The 16,541-nt window shown below is 40.9% G+C and overlaps 3 protein-coding genes across 3 annotated transcripts; 2 read left to right on the top strand and 1 right to left on the bottom strand.

The window, feature by feature from the left end:
• The first annotated feature begins 477 nt into the window (after positions 1–477).
• LOC109892695 (protein FAM122A-like) lies at positions 478–5,306 on the top strand. The gene is made up of 9 exons (XM_020485411.2): positions 478–1,261; positions 1,399–1,483; positions 1,570–1,626; positions 1,855–1,901; positions 1,983–2,034; positions 2,170–2,237; positions 2,324–2,379; positions 2,481–2,565; positions 2,659–5,306. Exons 1-9 carry the CDS (start codon positions 1,161–1,163, stop codon positions 2,780–2,782), a joined length of 675 nt encoding a protein of 224 aa, XP_020341000.1. The 5' UTR covers positions 478–1,160; the 3' UTR covers positions 2,783–5,306.
• Positions 5,166–8,767, bottom strand: LOC109892696 (chromatin complexes subunit BAP18-like). The gene is made up of 6 exons (XM_020485412.2): positions 8,370–8,767; positions 7,967–8,061; positions 7,789–7,890; positions 7,303–7,520; positions 6,507–6,608; positions 5,166–6,360 (listed from the first exon to the last, which is right to left on the bottom strand). Exons 1-6 carry the CDS (start codon positions 8,388–8,390, stop codon positions 6,296–6,298), a joined length of 603 nt encoding a protein of 200 aa, XP_020341001.1. The 5' UTR covers positions 8,391–8,767; the 3' UTR covers positions 5,166–6,295.
• On the top strand, positions 8,410–13,500 carry LOC109892698 (ribonuclease, RNase K b). The gene is made up of 3 exons (XM_020485413.2): positions 8,410–8,901; positions 11,397–11,479; positions 11,635–13,500. Exons 1-3 carry the CDS (start codon positions 8,824–8,826, stop codon positions 11,777–11,779), a joined length of 306 nt encoding a protein of 101 aa, XP_020341002.1. The 5' UTR covers positions 8,410–8,823; the 3' UTR covers positions 11,780–13,500.
• The last annotated feature ends 3,041 nt before the right edge of the window (positions 13,501–16,541 follow it).

Here is a 16,541-nt window from a genome sequence, read left to right as displayed (position 1 = left end):
AGCTGTAGGCATAGGACCAGTAGCAGCAGCCAGCACAAATAGCACAGTCAGAACACTCTAAACATGTTGAGGACAATCCTAGAGGAAACCATGGAGGAAGTCTCAATAGTCCAATTCAACACAGTAATTGTTATAGAAGGACAACTGCGCAGTCACTGATTTAAGCTGTTATAAAATCAACGTTGATGTACTATTGAAATCCAGTACAGGGTTCGAATTACAACTGGGCTAGGGGACTGGGCACCCCATAACAAACCATTGTATTTCAACCTAATAGGCATACCACCCCTAGGGGCAAAAACCAGCCTCATATTCACCCTAAAAACCTGGATTTATTCCCAACCCCTATCCAAACCTTATCTTGTGTGTTTGCTATTAAAATATGTTTGGAAAAAGTGATGCAGTCAGGCAAGGTGCTCATTCGTCTCTCCAGCCTTGTTGGAGTGAATCTCCTTCATGCAATATTATATCTAACCAGGGAGAGGCGCTGTTATGACAGATTACGAAGTGCCTCTATTTGGTGGAGGACTATGTTGTGAAATCTTTCAATTAGTTATATTTTGATAAATAGTAACATTTTTGGGATATTTTGTCGATTTCGTTGAGGACGCAATGGACAACTTAACCGGAGGATGGAACTTTTCAACGACGCAAATGTTTTGTTGAGGACTGTTGTGTTTTATTCTCTGACTGGTTAGCTACTAGCTAGCTAGCCAAGTTGGAGTGTTAATGGTTAGCTACTGTAGCTAGCTAGCTAACCCTAAAAAGTCACGTCTCAGCTGGCCGCCTAACCTAATTTCCATTAAAAGTTATTGTAAGGGATATATCTCTCTAGTTGACAGTATTGGTCAAGTATGTGTTTGTTTAGCCTTTGTGCGACAACAGGAATTGCATTTGAGTACTTTATAAGGTTAGCTAGTTACGAATAGTCGCTTGCTGTAACTTGAGCCAAGTCTGACTTCATCTTTCAAAAATGAGATAGAGGGAAGACACCAAGGACATTTCCCGCTGATTTAGCTGCTCTGAATTGGACGGAAAGGTTTGTGTGTGAGGCCTGCAGGTCGGGCTTTCACCCGGATAGAGTAGGGCCGTACGCCGCCTCTGAGCGCTCCTAGGCCAGCAGCTCGCGCTGCTAGGCTGGAGGCCGGTGATTTCAAGAAATGGAACGAATGGAAGTGGACCAGTGCGCAGGCGCAGCTGCCGGGAGCGGAGGCGGGGCTCTTCGTAGATCGAACAGCGCCCCCATGATCACGAGTGTCAGGTTAGTGGAATTGATATTCTACTTGATTGAAATAGAATTGTCTGTCATTTATGAAATTAGATTTTTGCAGTCATGTTGGTAATATGTTTGCCTTGGAATGATTCTGAGTTTTTTGTTTGTTTCCCTCCACGTAACAGCGATGGAATGACAGTGTTCAGTCCAACTATTTCACCCCGGTATCGACGGAGCAGTGTCTCTGTCAACCCCAGCTGTCCTTCCCTGGTGAGTGTGTGTGTGTGATCATTCAGTATTCTGTCAGTTACTCCATCAACAGACCAACAATAATACATTCAGTCTTGATTCCATAGGGCGTCCCCCTGTCCCCTTTCTCATTGGGTGGTGAGAGACCAGACCACAAAAGGCAGGTGAGGACAAGGTTAGGGATATTGTGGGCCTCTTCCCTCTATTTGTGCAAATGCCTGCCTTTGAGTAATGATGCTGGTTTGAGTGTTTGCTTATACATTAGCCAGTTTGTTAGTACAGTTTAGTGTGAGGTTATCTTATGTAAATGCTCATATTGGTGTTTCAGTGTGTGTGGCACACTGTAGTATATGTGTATGACCACTGACTGAAAGTGTGTATTTTCATTCAAGGAAGAGAATATGGAGATGACACTCAGGGGGAGTCTTCAGAGACTGAGGTAAGGTAGACACACACACACACACACACACACACACACACTCTCTCTCTCTCTAACTGTGTTTTCTCTCTCTTGTTGTAGTGATTCCAACCTGGTCCCTCCTGTCAGTCACTGGCATGACCATTCATCAGTGGTGAGTACTCCCTCTGCATGTGACTGTAGTGCTTTGTCATACCAAAGCATGGAGAGAGGATTGATGGATAGATTATGAATAAATGGATGGATAAAGAGTTCTCATATTTACTTATATTCGTCCTGTCTTTCACAGGGATTCCATTTACCGGACAGTGGTATCACACCCAATTCGTCCCCTAGTCCAACTCGAAGGTTTAGGGGGTGAGTTGAGTTTCACATTGCTTGACAAACTAACTTGTTGTAGATTTATAGCTATCCTATTTAACACAGTGTCCCTTCACTGCCAGGCCAACAGTCAGCTCTACTGTGAGATGGCCTGCCCTGACTCCACTGAAAAGGAAAGGTAAGAACAGTGCTTCAAGAATGGTGCTTACTTTACTCAGCCTTGGTGTGTGTGTGTGCGCGTGTCTGTCTTCTCTTTCATCCTGTCGTTCTGTCATGTAGGAGGAGTGGAGTCTGATGGTCCGCCGAAGAAGCTGTTTGTTGCCGGGGTAACAGATCCTGCTCACCGAACTAGTTACACAGTCAGGTGAGAACTAGAGACATTCAAACTCTTGCACACTTTTGAATATGGTGCTAGCTGCATCTCTTTTAACTTCCTGTTTTTTTCCCTCTCCCCCAGTGTGACTCAGGCATCTGCTGGTTCTCCTACAGGTGGTGTGTCTGTGTGTGGTGCTAGTCCCCAGGGTAGTACCCTGTACCTGTCTCCTCCCCCCTCATTCACCTCTCACCAGCCCAATATCTAGAAACCACAACACCAGCAGCCTATCACCGACCAGGACTACAGTCAGTCCTAGATTCTACTCACAGCCTATCAGAGCGCTCCTCTCCCTCAAACCATCAGAGCCTTGGGGAAACTCATCATATTCCTTGGCTCCTGAAGTAATCATGTCTTGAGTTGTAATCAAGATAATATATAGATGTTACACAAAGACTGGCACCTGTGCTTTGTTAATCAGAAGGTTGCATGAAATCCCTTGCCAAAGGAAGTCAGGGGTGAAGAGACTATACTTTTCCTTGTTGGGCTTTTGTTTATATCAAAGTTAGAGGTGTTAAAAGGCCTTTTGTGTTGTGTTCAGGGGAAATGGTGAGGGCATGTTGTAATCCCACTGAACGTGACCCAATAGTCCAGTATTCTTTGATAGTCCAGAAGTAAGCGCTCAAAAATGAGACATGAAGATGAGGTGTCACAGCAGACTGTCAAGCCAGCGGTGGCTCAGTTTGTCTATGTGAATAGTGTATTAATATGTGAATACTGATATAAGAAGGGCTGCCTTTAAGGCAGGACTGGGAGTGGGTTCTCTGGCTGAGGGGGATTGTTCTGTAGATATAGAATCCCTAGGCAAAGCTCTGCCCAGAGGACCCACAAAGTCCTGGTCCTTTATGGCCTAAACCTAATGAGAGATTGGCATGGATACTCACCTCTTGACAGGTGTGTGTAAACTTTAGTTTGATAGAAGGGACCTCGACTGGTGATCTCAGTCCTCTGGGTAGTGCGTGATATTACCCTTTCTCTACATGCATACTACTTTAAAAAGGGTAGCCCTTGGGGTGTTATCACATTTTCCCATTGATTACATGAATGTTATTATTTGACTTCTGTAATATGGTATGGTTGTACATGCTCAGGACCCTCATAGATATTGTGAAATATCATAAGTGACATCATGGGTATATCATGTTGTTTGGGTTGATGTAATCTATGGGAAAGTTCTGTTTTTTAATCCCATGCATGAGTCTGTGACCTCCAGACCTTTTGACTTGTGAAATCGAGTACAAGCTGCTTAGAGAAGTGTCTTATACAACAACAACAAAAATATTGTTATTGATAGTAACTATGTGTAATACTCTTCATATGCCCTTTCCAGAGCTGAGTTTTACAGCAACAGACAGATTCTTTTATCTATATTTTGTCTCCCTTTTTGTGGATGGAACATTCTACTTCCAATTAAGATTTTGCACAGTATTAGTTTCACATTATTAATCAATATTGCTGTTACACAAATGGGATCCTGATTAAGACATGCTGTTGCGTTGTATATTTGTTGCTTAATTTGTTCATTTCTCATCAGGTCTCTGTCCTGTCTCAAAGAAGTGCTTAGGTCAGCAAGGGTTGAGGGTCATCTTCTGATCTTAACCCCAGATTTAGAAACTTCGTTTGTTTTTCCTCAGTGACAATCAGTGAATTTGGAGGGAAATAAAAACTCCAGTTGTTTCAAGTTCTATTCATGTTAACTTGTTCTCAATAATGTAGTTTGGTTCCTTTGGCCCAAAATATTCTATGACGTTAGCATACATTGTTTAAATTGACAACTAGCGTCAGTTTCATTTCTCTCAAAAGCTGTATGATTGAGACACTTAATGTAGATCATCAATCAACTCACATTGCCAACCCAAATTATTATCTTTCATACACCATGTACAGAAATATAAGGTGGCTTTCGACATGTATTTTATACTATTTCCTGGAAGATCCTGTAAATGCATATTTAGGTTAAATTACAAGAACATCAATAGAATATCTCTTATCTCATAACTAACTCAATTGTATCTGCAGTTAGCCAGAGGTTAACTTGCAATCAAATGGCATTAATAATCAGTGGTAGTTTCACCAATCCCATCCTGTTGCAGAGGAAGAACTATATAGGGAGGGAAATATATTGAGTTGGAGGTGATGTGAAGCCAAATATAAAATATCTTTATCTCCTGTTGATGTTCATTGCAGTTGACCCACAGGATTGGCATGCCTTATCAGCAACCCCCCCACCTCAAACCAGGAGACCATCTGACTGGTGCTGTGGTCAGTTAAAACACTACATTTGTATAATAATTTACAGATGTTCTTTGATTCTTTTAGTATTCCTTTTCATTGTGGTGTCATTTTACAAAAATCAGCCACAATCTTAAATTTTGTTCTCCAAAAATGACCTGTCAGTGTTAGAGGGCTCCTTTTTCTTCTGATTTTCAAACTGACATTAGAATGAGGCCTACAGAAGAGTGATACGATGAAAGAGAGAGGTGAAAAAAGGAAAGAAGAGGTTAAAAGGAACTAAAGCACATCTGCCAGACCATTCAAGTATTTTCAAACTGTAAATAGCTTTGAGAAAACTCTACATAAAAAGAAGATTGTATTTTTTAATGGAACTTTTAATAGAGAGTGAGAGAAACTATATTAATTCCCTCCGAGTAACCTTTCTCATGCCTGTAAAGTTGACACAAAATGTGTCTAGTTTTAGGGGGGGGGGGGATAATGTACAACTTTTAAATATATAAATAAAATCATGATAATAAAAGTCACTGTATTATATCAGAAAACCTGTGGACTTTCCTTTGTCTCCATAGATAATTTGATATGGTTACCTGTCCATTTCTGCAAGCTTTCATTATAACCACCTTAGATGGCAGTCGAACTGCTACCCTCTGTGTCACAATTCTACAAGCACAGTGAAACAGACCAACAAAAAAAATATATATATAGAAACATTTTACTAAACAGCATAAAGGAATCATGTCATGCACAACCATTGTTTGAACAACATTAAATAATACTTGGCTAGCCTATATCTTCTCTTTATAAATATATCAACCCGTGGTACACAACATGTACACTCACTCCATTACGGAAACCGTATAATAACCCAGCGGAAGTAAACAGAGCTAAATAAGAGTTTCTATTGGACTGATTCTGGTAAGTCCCTCTCGGTTCCATTTTGTTTGCTTTCAAGATTTTTTTTTTCCAACAGAATTTGCCCGATGGCTGCATTCAGTACAAGAAAATACTTAAAGCAACAGAAACGGTGGTGTTCTGAACAACCAGTTGAAAAAACAGGGAGGGAACTGGGTTGTGGAACACCCTGCTGCCCTTTAAATATTCACTCATTGCTTCAAGCCACACCTACCAAACAGAGACAACGTACTTCAAAGTCTGTTCAAGAACGTGTTGGGGAAACATGTCGTTCAGTACAAACCATTCTACAATGTAACAAATGTATAATCAAACTGAACGCACCCCTGCACTGCAACACATTTTTTTTACTCAGAGTGAAATGGAAGGGTTTCTCTGTAGAAATGCCACAGACTGAATAGAGAAGCACTTGATTTGGGGGGGGGGGGGGGGGGGGGGTCTGTTCATAAAAATATAAAAATGCATCTGCTAAAATCTGTCCAAAATAGCTCTGTAACAAGGATACCAACTAATCTGCTTTCTGGTGATAGAGGGACCCAGGTTTTCCAACCCACAGATACAGTGGGGTTAGAGGTCAGCGAGACAGGAGGGGCAAGTCACTGGAGTTCATGATGAGGCTGGAGTCCAGGTTGAGGTTCTCTGAGAAAACAAGATGAGCCACACAGATTTAAAAACAGAACAGATGAAGACAACTATATTTTGAGCTAAATACCTGTGACCTCAGCATAATGACACAATGTGAACCATATTGATTGAGAGCCAGTGATGGAGCTGATATTATTCACCTTGATCGAAATTGAGCTTGGTGTTGGATCCATCTCCCAGTCCCTCAATGTCCACCAGGTCGCTGTTCACATCCAAGTCATTCAGAGCACTGAGCGTCACATCTACACACGGACAGACAGGGAAAACATGTAATATGTTAATAAACTTGCACATTCAAAGTGGCCAATGCTTGGAGTAAATACATCAGAAGTATCGATTCGATAAAAGGTTCAAGTAATTTCTACAAAAAATGTCTTGGTAGGGCCTCCCAGGTGGTGCAGTGGTTAAGGGCGCTGTACTGCAGCGCCAGCTGTGCCACCAGAGACTGGGTTCGCGCCCAGGCTCTGTCGTAACCATCCGCAAAGTCCGTGGGGCGACGCACAATTGGCTTAGCGTCGTCCGGGTTAGGGAGTGTTTCGCCGGTAGGGAAATCCTTGTCTCATTGCGCACCAGCGACTCCCGTGGCTGGCCGGGCGCAGTGCGCGCTAACCAAGGTTGCACGGTGTTTCCTCCGACACATTGGTGTGGCTGGCTTCCGGGTTGGATGGCTTGGTTGGGTTGTGAATCGGAGGACGCATGACTTTCAACCTTCATCTCTCCCGAGCCCGTACGGGAGTTGTAGCTATGAGACAAGATAGTCGCTACTAAACAATTGGATACCACGAAATTGGAGAGAAAAAGGGGTAAAATTCCCCCCAAAAATGTCTTGGTCTTTTGACTGGATGAAAATCTAGTCTACTAAATTCAGTATACAAGCCATACTCATCACACAATCCCTGCCCCTTGAGGTAACTCCCATAAGGCTTATCCACTCACCTGCGGTTTTCTGTTTCTTGATGGCAGGGGGCATAGGGGAGGCGCTCTGAAGCCCTGTTGTCAGGACAACCTGTGAGTTGGGAACAGCAATTACTGTGGGGGCCAAGGGTGCTGGTGCGGCTGCCATGGTCTTCTTGGTCTTTTTGGGAGAGTCTGAGGAGAGGGGCATCCTGCTGTCCTCATACAGTTTCCTCTTCACTGTTGTCTTTATCTGGGCTCTGCATTAAAACAGGCAACAGATTGGTAATGTGATTTTCATACAGGATGTATACATTGTAAACTAGATAATTTGCCAACAGATTTATTAACCCCACCAGACATCTTCTTTAGAAAGAAGGCAGTAAAGATGAAAGATCAATGGATGAAAGTGTGGGAAAAGACAGGTAAGAGTGGGTGCAGTATGATAAAAGATAGAGGGAGAAAGAGAGCAAAAGTGTGGCAGGATAGAAAAAAATGTGGATGGCAAGAAAAAGGAAGGGTCCTCACACAGTGCGCTCCTTAATCACAGAGCTGATGCTGTTCAGATCATCACCGAAACGCTGCACAGCTGAACGCAATATCTCGATCTCCGTCTCTGTCCATTTGGCTCTGGGGGAGAGAAGTACAGAGAATACACCTTAATCCCCATATTGTCATGTGTGTGTCTGTGAGTGTACAAACTCACCCAGCAGGGCTGGAGCCAGCTACTGGATGCAGCTGCATGGTAAGCTCACCCAGCTTGGTGAAGGCAGCTCCTGCGGCTGAGAAGATCTCTCCCACCTGTCACAGAAAGAGGCATGGACAATTTGAACTTCATATCAATAGTACTGCATTAGCTTGGTGTCGTATGACTAATGCACACCATCATGGTGCCCATGGTTAACTAGTAAATCTGTCGATGTGCCCATGAGCAAGGCACTTAACCCTAATTATTCCAGGGTCGCCGTTGTGACTAAACCTAGCCACCGTGACCCCACTCTGAGGGTGTCTCGGGTAGAGTTGGGATATGCGAGAAAAAAATATAAATTAAATTTAAATTCCACACATGCGTAAAATACATTTATACGTGTGTGAAATAGGACAAATACCTTAGTAGAGGCGGAAGTCATTTTGCGCTGCTGCTGACTCCACCTGGAAAGCCAGCTAACTTAGCTAGATTCCTATCCCACTCAACAACAATATCTTAGAAAGCTAACGTTAGTAAGGAGGTGTCTATCTACTATAGAAGGCGGTACATTTAGCGTTTCAACAATTAACACGACAGACAGAGTCACATAGACTAATGACTTAACAAAGTGTAACTTTTTCGTTCGCAAACTACATTTAGCTATTTCAAAAATATTTGCTAGTTATAGTTGCTGATTGTCGTCGCGCGAGAGTCGAGAAATGAGAAGGCGGGGCGTAACTGAGGGCTACTACGGAATGAATCGAGTGTCAGCTGATGGAGGTTAGGTTGACGCTCGTCCATTGAGAAAAGAAAACGACTGTTTTAGATTAGTGTATCGAAATTATATATTTTGGTAGAAAATATCAACTAGAAGAATGCCATCTCTTTTATTCTGCGGTCCGAAAATGGCCGCCTGTGGAATAGTGATCAGCATATGGGGAGTCATCATGTTGGTAAGGATTAGCTAGCTAGCTAATGTTAGCGTTACAGACTAGTACTTTTAAAAAAAAAATTGCTTTTTACAGACAGTAGTACTGTAGTCAGTATTTCCCACCCGCACGCTTGCAAGTAAAGTATCTGCTAACGCTAGCTAGGTGTCAAGATGTTCCACGTTTCAATATCAGTCAACAATCAGCATATTTGATAAGACACCTATAGCTGATTGTGGGCTTAAGTAACGTTAACTTGCATTTTCCAGAATCTGGTCATTATAGCTAACCAAATAAAATAACAGTCTGGTGTTGCTAGAACCTCTCTTCTTGACTAACTGTACGGGTATGCTAGATATAGCAGTGGAATGAATTGGCTGATGTTTGATGACAGATTGTGTGACTGAGTTTGTCAATCGACCCTGTACGCACAGGATGTCTCTACTGACTCGGCCCTAATTGACCCTGTAAACACTCTTGACCAGACTGAATGTGGATAATGCAATACATATGTATAGTGATGCACCGATATTACATTTTTGTCCAATACCGATATCCTTTATTTTCCTTCCCAACCAAAAAACTATACCGATATTTAACATGTTAGCGGCCTTTTAAGCATTTTAGTACAGTTAAATAGCTAACACATGGACGCAGCGGTCTAAGGCAGTGCATCTCAGTGCAAGAGGCGTCACTACAGTCCCTGTTTCGAATCCAAGCTGTATCACATCCGGCCGTGATTTGGAGTCCCATCAGGCGCGCACAATTTGCCCAGCGGTTTGACCGGGTAGGCCGTCATTGTAAATAAGAATTTGTTCTTAACTGACTTGCCTCGTTAAATAAACGTTATACACACCACACTGACCCCAAAAAATATTTTGTTTGCATTTACGTATGCCCCATTACCAGTAATTCATAATCAAAACGTATTTCTTTCACTTACTTGCTGTGCTGTTTCGTTGTTCATTTGTTCAGTCGTTTCATTCTCAATCAGGATTTCTATGGAACGCCCTTTGGCTATTTGCGTATCAAAAAACATACTATTTAACACTATTTGACGCATCAAATAACCATTATACTATTTGACCAATCAGGACCTGAATTTGACTGCACATCACATAATAATTAAACGCGTTCATAAATGTTTTATGTAGTTATTACACATTGCTTACACTATCACTCGTATTTCAATTGTCACAACGATTCATCGATACCTATGCTATGATGCTGGAAAAGTTGTCTCACGCACCTACAGAGCTGGTCATTAAAAAAAGCTAGCTAGCTCATGGATGCAAACCATGTTCTTCCCCCAAAAAAACATAGCAAAACGTCATCATCTGTTTCAGTAGCAATAGTTAGCTAGCTAACTATATAGCTAGGTGTCATCATCTAAAATAACCCTAATTTCTAAGACAGTTCTTATTTGATTAATGGTGTTCGGACCCATCTGTAGCGCTAGCCACAATAAGGATTAGCCACAATAGTGGACTTTGCGGTTAGCCTTCAAACTAAACGTATGGCATAATTCTACTATTTGTATTAATTTCCATCAGTCAATGACATATTTTTAATTTGAAGGCAAACCGCAAATTCCACTATTGTGCCTAATCCTTATTGTGACTGGCTTCACAACACATAACCCTGTCCGGTCAAGCCTCACTAGCCAGATGAAGCTTTGGGAAACAGGGTTAAGTAGCTGGCTAGCTTTTTATTTTCATGAACTGAAGTTCAATTTCAATAGGTGAACAACAAGTGGCAACCTAGCTAATATTTACTCGCAAGGATTCCTATATCATTGCTAAGAATAATGAAAATGACTGCAGTTTTTACTGGTCATTGTTTTCAGGCTTGTTGTATTGGTGCTAGCTAGGTACCAAGCTAAAGCTAGCCACCCCAGAAGTTGCGGTCGAACAAATTATGCTTTATTATCAACCTGGTATTGTAAACACATTGTTGGTGGCTGGTGTTGCTTGTTTGATGATTTTTTGTACAGCTTTGACAATGCCACTGTATCTTTTTTGACACCCATCGACGTTCCATAGTATGTATGTCATGAAGATAATAACAGTGACACTACTACTTGTAGTGTTAACCAGTGCTCGACCAGTCGGCGAAAGCCAACATCACCCACGACAGAGAAAGGTTGATTGTCAAGGGCAATGAATTCCATTCTTTTGGCTTTAATTGATTTTGCCTTTAAGTTGTCTCACTGAAATGTTGGTACTCTTTCAAATGACTGCTTGACTTGTTGACTGCTCGATCCACACAGCATACATTGTGGGCTAGTTTAGGAATGCTGTGTTGCACGTACAGAGCTACATTTTACGTGGTGTCATTACGTCATGTACCTTCGTTATATAGGTATGCACGTCAGCTTTGACATCGGTTTTGCACATTGGGCGTTAAACTAGACATCGACCGATACCGATATTCGCATTTTTAGCTAATATCGTCCGATTCCAATGTGTTCACCGATATATCGTGCATCCCTACATATGTATCATCTTTTTGTATTGCAGGTGATGTTGGGGATCTTCTTCAGTGCAAAGTCTGCTGTGCTGATTGAGGATGTGCCCTTCACTGAGGAGGACATCCGCAATGAGTAAGTGGTGTGAAGAAAAGGGACCATTAGGTGCTTAGTTTGACTACTAGTGTAGATGCCCTTTGAATTCACTCTTTGTAAACCATCCCATGTTGCCTCGCTTGGGTTGTTTTCCCCAAACTCATCTGTTTGGCTTATCTCTCTCTGCCCCACAGTAAGAACCCACCGGGAACCATCTATGGACTCTATAACCAGGTGGGCATCAACTGCTTCATTGCAGCAGCCATCTATGTTGCAGTGGGGGCGGTGTCACTCTGCCAGGTCAGACTCAACAAGAGGCAGGAGTACATGGTGACATAAGTTCCCCTGAAGCATCAGAAGATTATAAACACACTAATTTAAGTTCTCAAGGGAAGCAACCTTATAAAAAGCTATTTGTATAGTAAAACATTGAACATAAGTCCTTTCTGTTATGCTATTGATTGAAATGTTATCATTCTTTGTATTTGCATACAACTATTTATTGAATTGACCTAAACTGTAACCCATCAATGCTAACTGACAATATTGATAATGATCAATAAAAATGTAAGTCTTGTTCCCCTCATGGACCAAACATTACATTTATGCTAGATAACTCACCACAAATTCCTAGATGCAACTCAACAGACCACTACAGTTACAGAAATATGTAATTATCAGCCTGAATTGACAGCAAATTGATAGATGGTCAGTGTCTGTCAGGCAAATCAAGAGATATGTAAAAAATGGCTAAATACATTTTGTGTTTATTTATGTGCTGTTGTGAATTGTATGCTGTAAAATATAGGGTCTGGGAACAGTCCATATCGCGGAAGATTCACGTTAAAATGTGAAGGCAATTTCCGATTGAGCCGACATGCAGCATCAGAGATACTTTTGAGTAGATGGGAAACTCCATTTGAATCGTATTAATGGCCATTGTATACGTTGCCCATGCGTCGTCAATGGGCTGTGCAGTGCATTCTATGCAATTTTGGCACAATAGGCCCTATTCTCTAAGATGTGAATGGGAGTCAATTGGGTGCTAGCTCATCCCAAAATTTGCATAAATGTTGTGAACAAGAAGTACAACATTACACATCTTTCAGAGATGTGAGATAATTAACTGGTTCGAATCCAGGCTGTATCACAGCCGGCAATGATTGGGAGTACCATAGCTGGGCACAATTGGCCCAGCGTCGTCCGTCATTGTATATGAGAATTTGTTCTTAACTAGTTAAATAAAATAAAATTACATTCTCTGTAATATCTTATAGCTTTGGAATCGTGCCATTACATACTTTCTAGGAAAAAAGGCCAGTTTCTCAACTCATGCCGCATTCAAAACAACTGGGAACTCAGAAATCTCAGACTTCAAGACAACTGGGAACTAGGGGAAAAAATAAGCTCCGACAGTGAAAAATGCTTTTGATTGGTCATCCATTCCAAGTCGGAAACACAGGCATCTTTCTTGATCGCCGAATTTCCGACCTGAAAATCACTGATGTCGTGATTTGACCGAGTTCCCAGTTGTCTTGAAAGCACCTACATACCCTGACTTTGAGAAGGGATTGCGTGACCATTAGTTTAGCAACCGCTGGCTGTATCGTTTCTCAATTCATTGCCCAATGGGATTCCTATCTCCTCCTGTCTCTAATATCTCAGGCAGCTGTGAATAGTCTCCGCGAACAGTCCTTGCTTGCTGGGATCCTTGGGACGTCACCCCATTGAAGTTAACATTTTAAATGGTTAGGGTTTAGGTTAGGGACGTCCCAAACATTTCAATCGAGCTATAACGTGGAACTGCCGCAATACGGATTGACTCCAGCCCTAACTAATAGTTCTTGTATTAGTTAAATCTGCTATAGTAATTCCTCAGAAAAGGATGGTGTATAAAATGTTCAAATTAAATATGCATTTATTTAATGTGTTTATTGTATTTTCCCCGGCCTCGCTATTCTCCGGAGTGTAATGATGTGAAAGGTATAAATGGTACTTTATGTGAAGGACTTCACTCTCTTGTCGATGTTCCCTGGAATAAACTGGAAGTATAAATTACATTTAATCGCTTCATTGAATATGATAATAAAAAATGTCAAAAATAAAATTCCAAAGCAACATGAAACAAAACAAGACATATTGCCACAGCAGTTTAATTTCAAAATTAAACATCAAAAGGCACTAGCACATCTGAGCTATATTTTTTGCAGGTGAGTGGTAACAGTTGAATAAAATAAGAAGCCCGTACACTGCTCTTGATAGTATCACTGCTCTTTAACAAGCTTTACGTATATGTAACTAAACACAATCATGCTGTCTCTTAAGTTTGTCCATTCTATTTATCAAGTTGACAATTCTAAGAATTCTTTTTAAGATTACAGTGAATCAGTTCTTAGTAATATGTATTGATTATAAACAGTAATTATTAGCCATGTCTCTTTCAGCATCTACTAAAAGCTCCATAATTACACAGTATTATTATTACTTAAAAGACCGATAGAAACCCCTTACACCTCGTGACTCTACCTTTGCCACTGGTGAAATACAAATAGTTTACATCCAAAGTTATACACTAGAAATCAGACAGAAATGGAAAGTATTCATGAGCAAATGTGGTGTATCACTTCAGTTTGCCACATCCCAGCAAGGTAATAACCTTTTCCCAGATACATATTTTACACAAGTCATTACACAATGAAGAAGTTAATGTCGAAATACATGTTAGAATTATATACTATCACAACCATGACTTTTCAAGCCATTGGTTAATGGTTAGGTTGCCGAATTTGCATAGCCTATGATCAAACTTTCCAACCTGGAAACATTTTATCATTCAGGTTGGACTTTCACCTTTTTTTAGAGCTGTCATCTTATTCCTGTGTATTTCTTCCTCCACAGAGAGTAGAAACATATCAACAAGTATCTTCTCAACACTTTCATGTTTAATCCCATAGGTCTTTGGAGTTGTAATGCCACAATGAATGTGTTTAGTGTTCCATCCTCTCTGCCTCCAGGGTCACCTCGTCATTGCACGCAATTGGTTGAATGGACAACATTACAGTTTTCGATTTAGCAGCCTGGATCTGCATACAAACAGCGGGTAATAAAAGTGTTTTGAAAATCGTGAATAGATATCATAATCATATCTAGAAAGAGAAAGATTGGAAGATAGTGCATATGGTTTAGATAACAGGGACCTACCATATCAACCCTGGTTTCTTTTGTTGAGTTGAGAGAAATACTGTCTTCATACTCACTGGAGTACACATTGGTCACCCTGATAGTGTCTCCAATGCCAACCATTGCAGCACAGCTCACTTGGTCCCCCCAGAAACAGATCTCAATGGAGTTTTGTTTGGTCTCGTCCTGCAAGGCCAGGAAGCGCTGTGCAGTCAGCTTTCTCTGCTTTTTCTCTTTCCCAGTCCCCTAAGTTAGAACAGAGGGGGCAATTCACAAAACTCACCAAGAAAAGGTTTATTGAAGGTCATATGTCTGTAAAAAGTTATGAGGACACATCTTTAATTACAGTTCCCTGAATGCTCATCTTGGTGCCGGAATCAGATTCGTTGGCATCAGCTATGGATAGGACTGTCTGATGAATGAGCATCCGGGCCTCCTCAACAAGCCAGTTAGGAACTTCGAAAGGGCTTGTTTTGGAAACATTGATTCTGCATGTGACCTTCACTGTGTTGTCGCTCATGATTAGATTCCTTAACAGGTAGTAGATTCCCTTTTTGAGGAAGTCGTGTCTCTCCTTTCCAAATACAATGACTTCGATACAATCTGTGTCATCAACCAGACCCATCTTGAAATAAAAACCTTTTTTATTTTCGTTAGGTATCAAATCAGACTTTGTGATCATCTTCCCAAGTATCACTTTATCATGAGTTATTCCAAGGTTTTCCACTTTGTGATAGTTATCATCTGACCAAAGAGGGGGAAAGAGGGTCAGTCAATGGCTGCGTTTACACAGGCAGACCAATTCTGATCTTTTTTGCACTAATTGGTCTTTTGACCTATCACGTCAGATCTTTTCACACCAAAAAAGAATCAGAATTGGGCTGCCTGTGTAAACGCAGCCTATGTGACCAACCAGGTATTAAACCCAAGACATCAGTTTGACTCAAACTTTGGGAGCTAACATGAGTCTTCAGGGCTCAGACAATGTTACTCATCATGTAATGGTGGTCATGTTGGTCCTCCACATTTTAAATAAATAAAAGAGACAAACACTTACCCAGGATTTGAGAGTGCGCTTGGAAGAGGGAGGAGGATGACCCTGATGTCAAGTAGAAAATGAAACTATAAGTGGTTCTTTCATATAACATGGGTAGAGCTGACATTTTATTCAAATTCTATGGTGTATTTCCATCAAACAATTTGTCTACCAGAGGCCACCTGTCTGATCAGTTTTTTTCTTCATTTCAGACAAGGCTAATACGCACATTTTTATTCTACTTGTGAAAAGATCCCTAACTCAGGGCCTAACTTGTTGCTTTTCCCTTGCCCCTTCTTCTTTTGCCCTTTAAAACAAAATATATGAATTAATCAAACATAGGCATGAGGAGTAAATAAAATCAATCACCATTGTTCATAGAACTTGTCAAGTGAACATCCATTCAGAATATGTATGGCCATTCTGTACACCTACTGTATAAATTCAATTGAATGATTGAAACAAATGCAATTTTGTTTTAAGCTTGAAAACATATATTCTTTATAATCTGGTTCTGACTCCTTGTCCTTCGATTCTCTCACTGTCCTGAATAAAATAATACATTTTATTCATCTTAATGTTTAAATCCTACTGGGTGAGGCACAGCAGCAATTTACAATTACACTAGAGCAGTGAAAACGCACCTGATTTGCCTAGTAACAGTACAACTGCATACGATGCCATCATTTCCATAAAAATGTACCGTTCACTGAACAATCACACACCCTGAGGAAATGTTACTAATTTAAAGGTAAATCTTCGTAAGGAAAACAATACAGAAAAAGAAGTCTGTAATGCTATCAAAACTTGTTATACATATTTAAAATGTATAACAGTGGCTAGATGTCTCGGACTCCGAATCAATTATGTTGTGCGATTCTTATG

Source organism: Oncorhynchus kisutch, linkage group LG6, assembly GCF_002021735.2.
Source record: "Oncorhynchus kisutch isolate 150728-3 linkage group LG6, Okis_V2, whole genome shotgun sequence".
Lineage (NCBI taxonomy): Eukaryota > Metazoa > Chordata > Actinopteri > Salmoniformes > Salmonidae > Oncorhynchus > Oncorhynchus kisutch.
The sequence above is the reverse complement of the archived record's forward strand: the minus strand, read 5'-3'. Positions and strand labels throughout refer to the sequence as shown.

Bases quoted from the DNA above. Each gene is read 5' to 3' on its own strand.
- LOC109892696 (XM_020485412.2), bottom strand. From the start codon at position 8,390: ATGACTTCCGCCTCTACTAAG. The intron at 8,062-8,369 runs GTATTTGTCCTA...TTTCTGTGACAG, and splicing joins TGACTTCCGCCTCTACTAAG to GTGGGAGAGATCTTCTCAGC. The intron at 6,609-7,302 runs GTGAGTGGATAA...GTCCGTGTGTAG, and splicing joins CAAGAAACAGAAAACCGCAG to ATGTGACGCTCAGTGCTCTG.
- LOC109892695 (XM_020485411.2), top strand. From the start codon at position 1,161: ATGGAACGAATGGAAGTGGACCAGTGCGCAGGCGCAGCTGCCGGGAGC. The intron at 1,484-1,569 runs GTGAGTGTGTGT...TTGATTCCATAG, and splicing joins ACCCCAGCTGTCCTTCCCTG to GGCGTCCCCCTGTCCCCTTT. The intron at 2,035-2,169 runs GTGAGTACTCCC...TGTCTTTCACAG, and splicing joins GGCATGACCATTCATCAGTG to GGATTCCATTTACCGGACAG.
- LOC109892698 (XM_020485413.2), top strand. From the start codon at position 8,824: ATGCCATCTCTTTTATTCTGCGGTCCGAAAATGGCCGCCTGTGGAATA. The intron at 8,902-11,396 runs GTAAGGATTAGC...TTTGTATTGCAG, and splicing joins TATGGGGAGTCATCATGTTG to GTGATGTTGGGGATCTTCTT. The intron at 11,480-11,634 runs GTAAGTGGTGTG...TCTGCCCCACAG, and splicing joins GAGGAGGACATCCGCAATGA to TAAGAACCCACCGGGAACCA.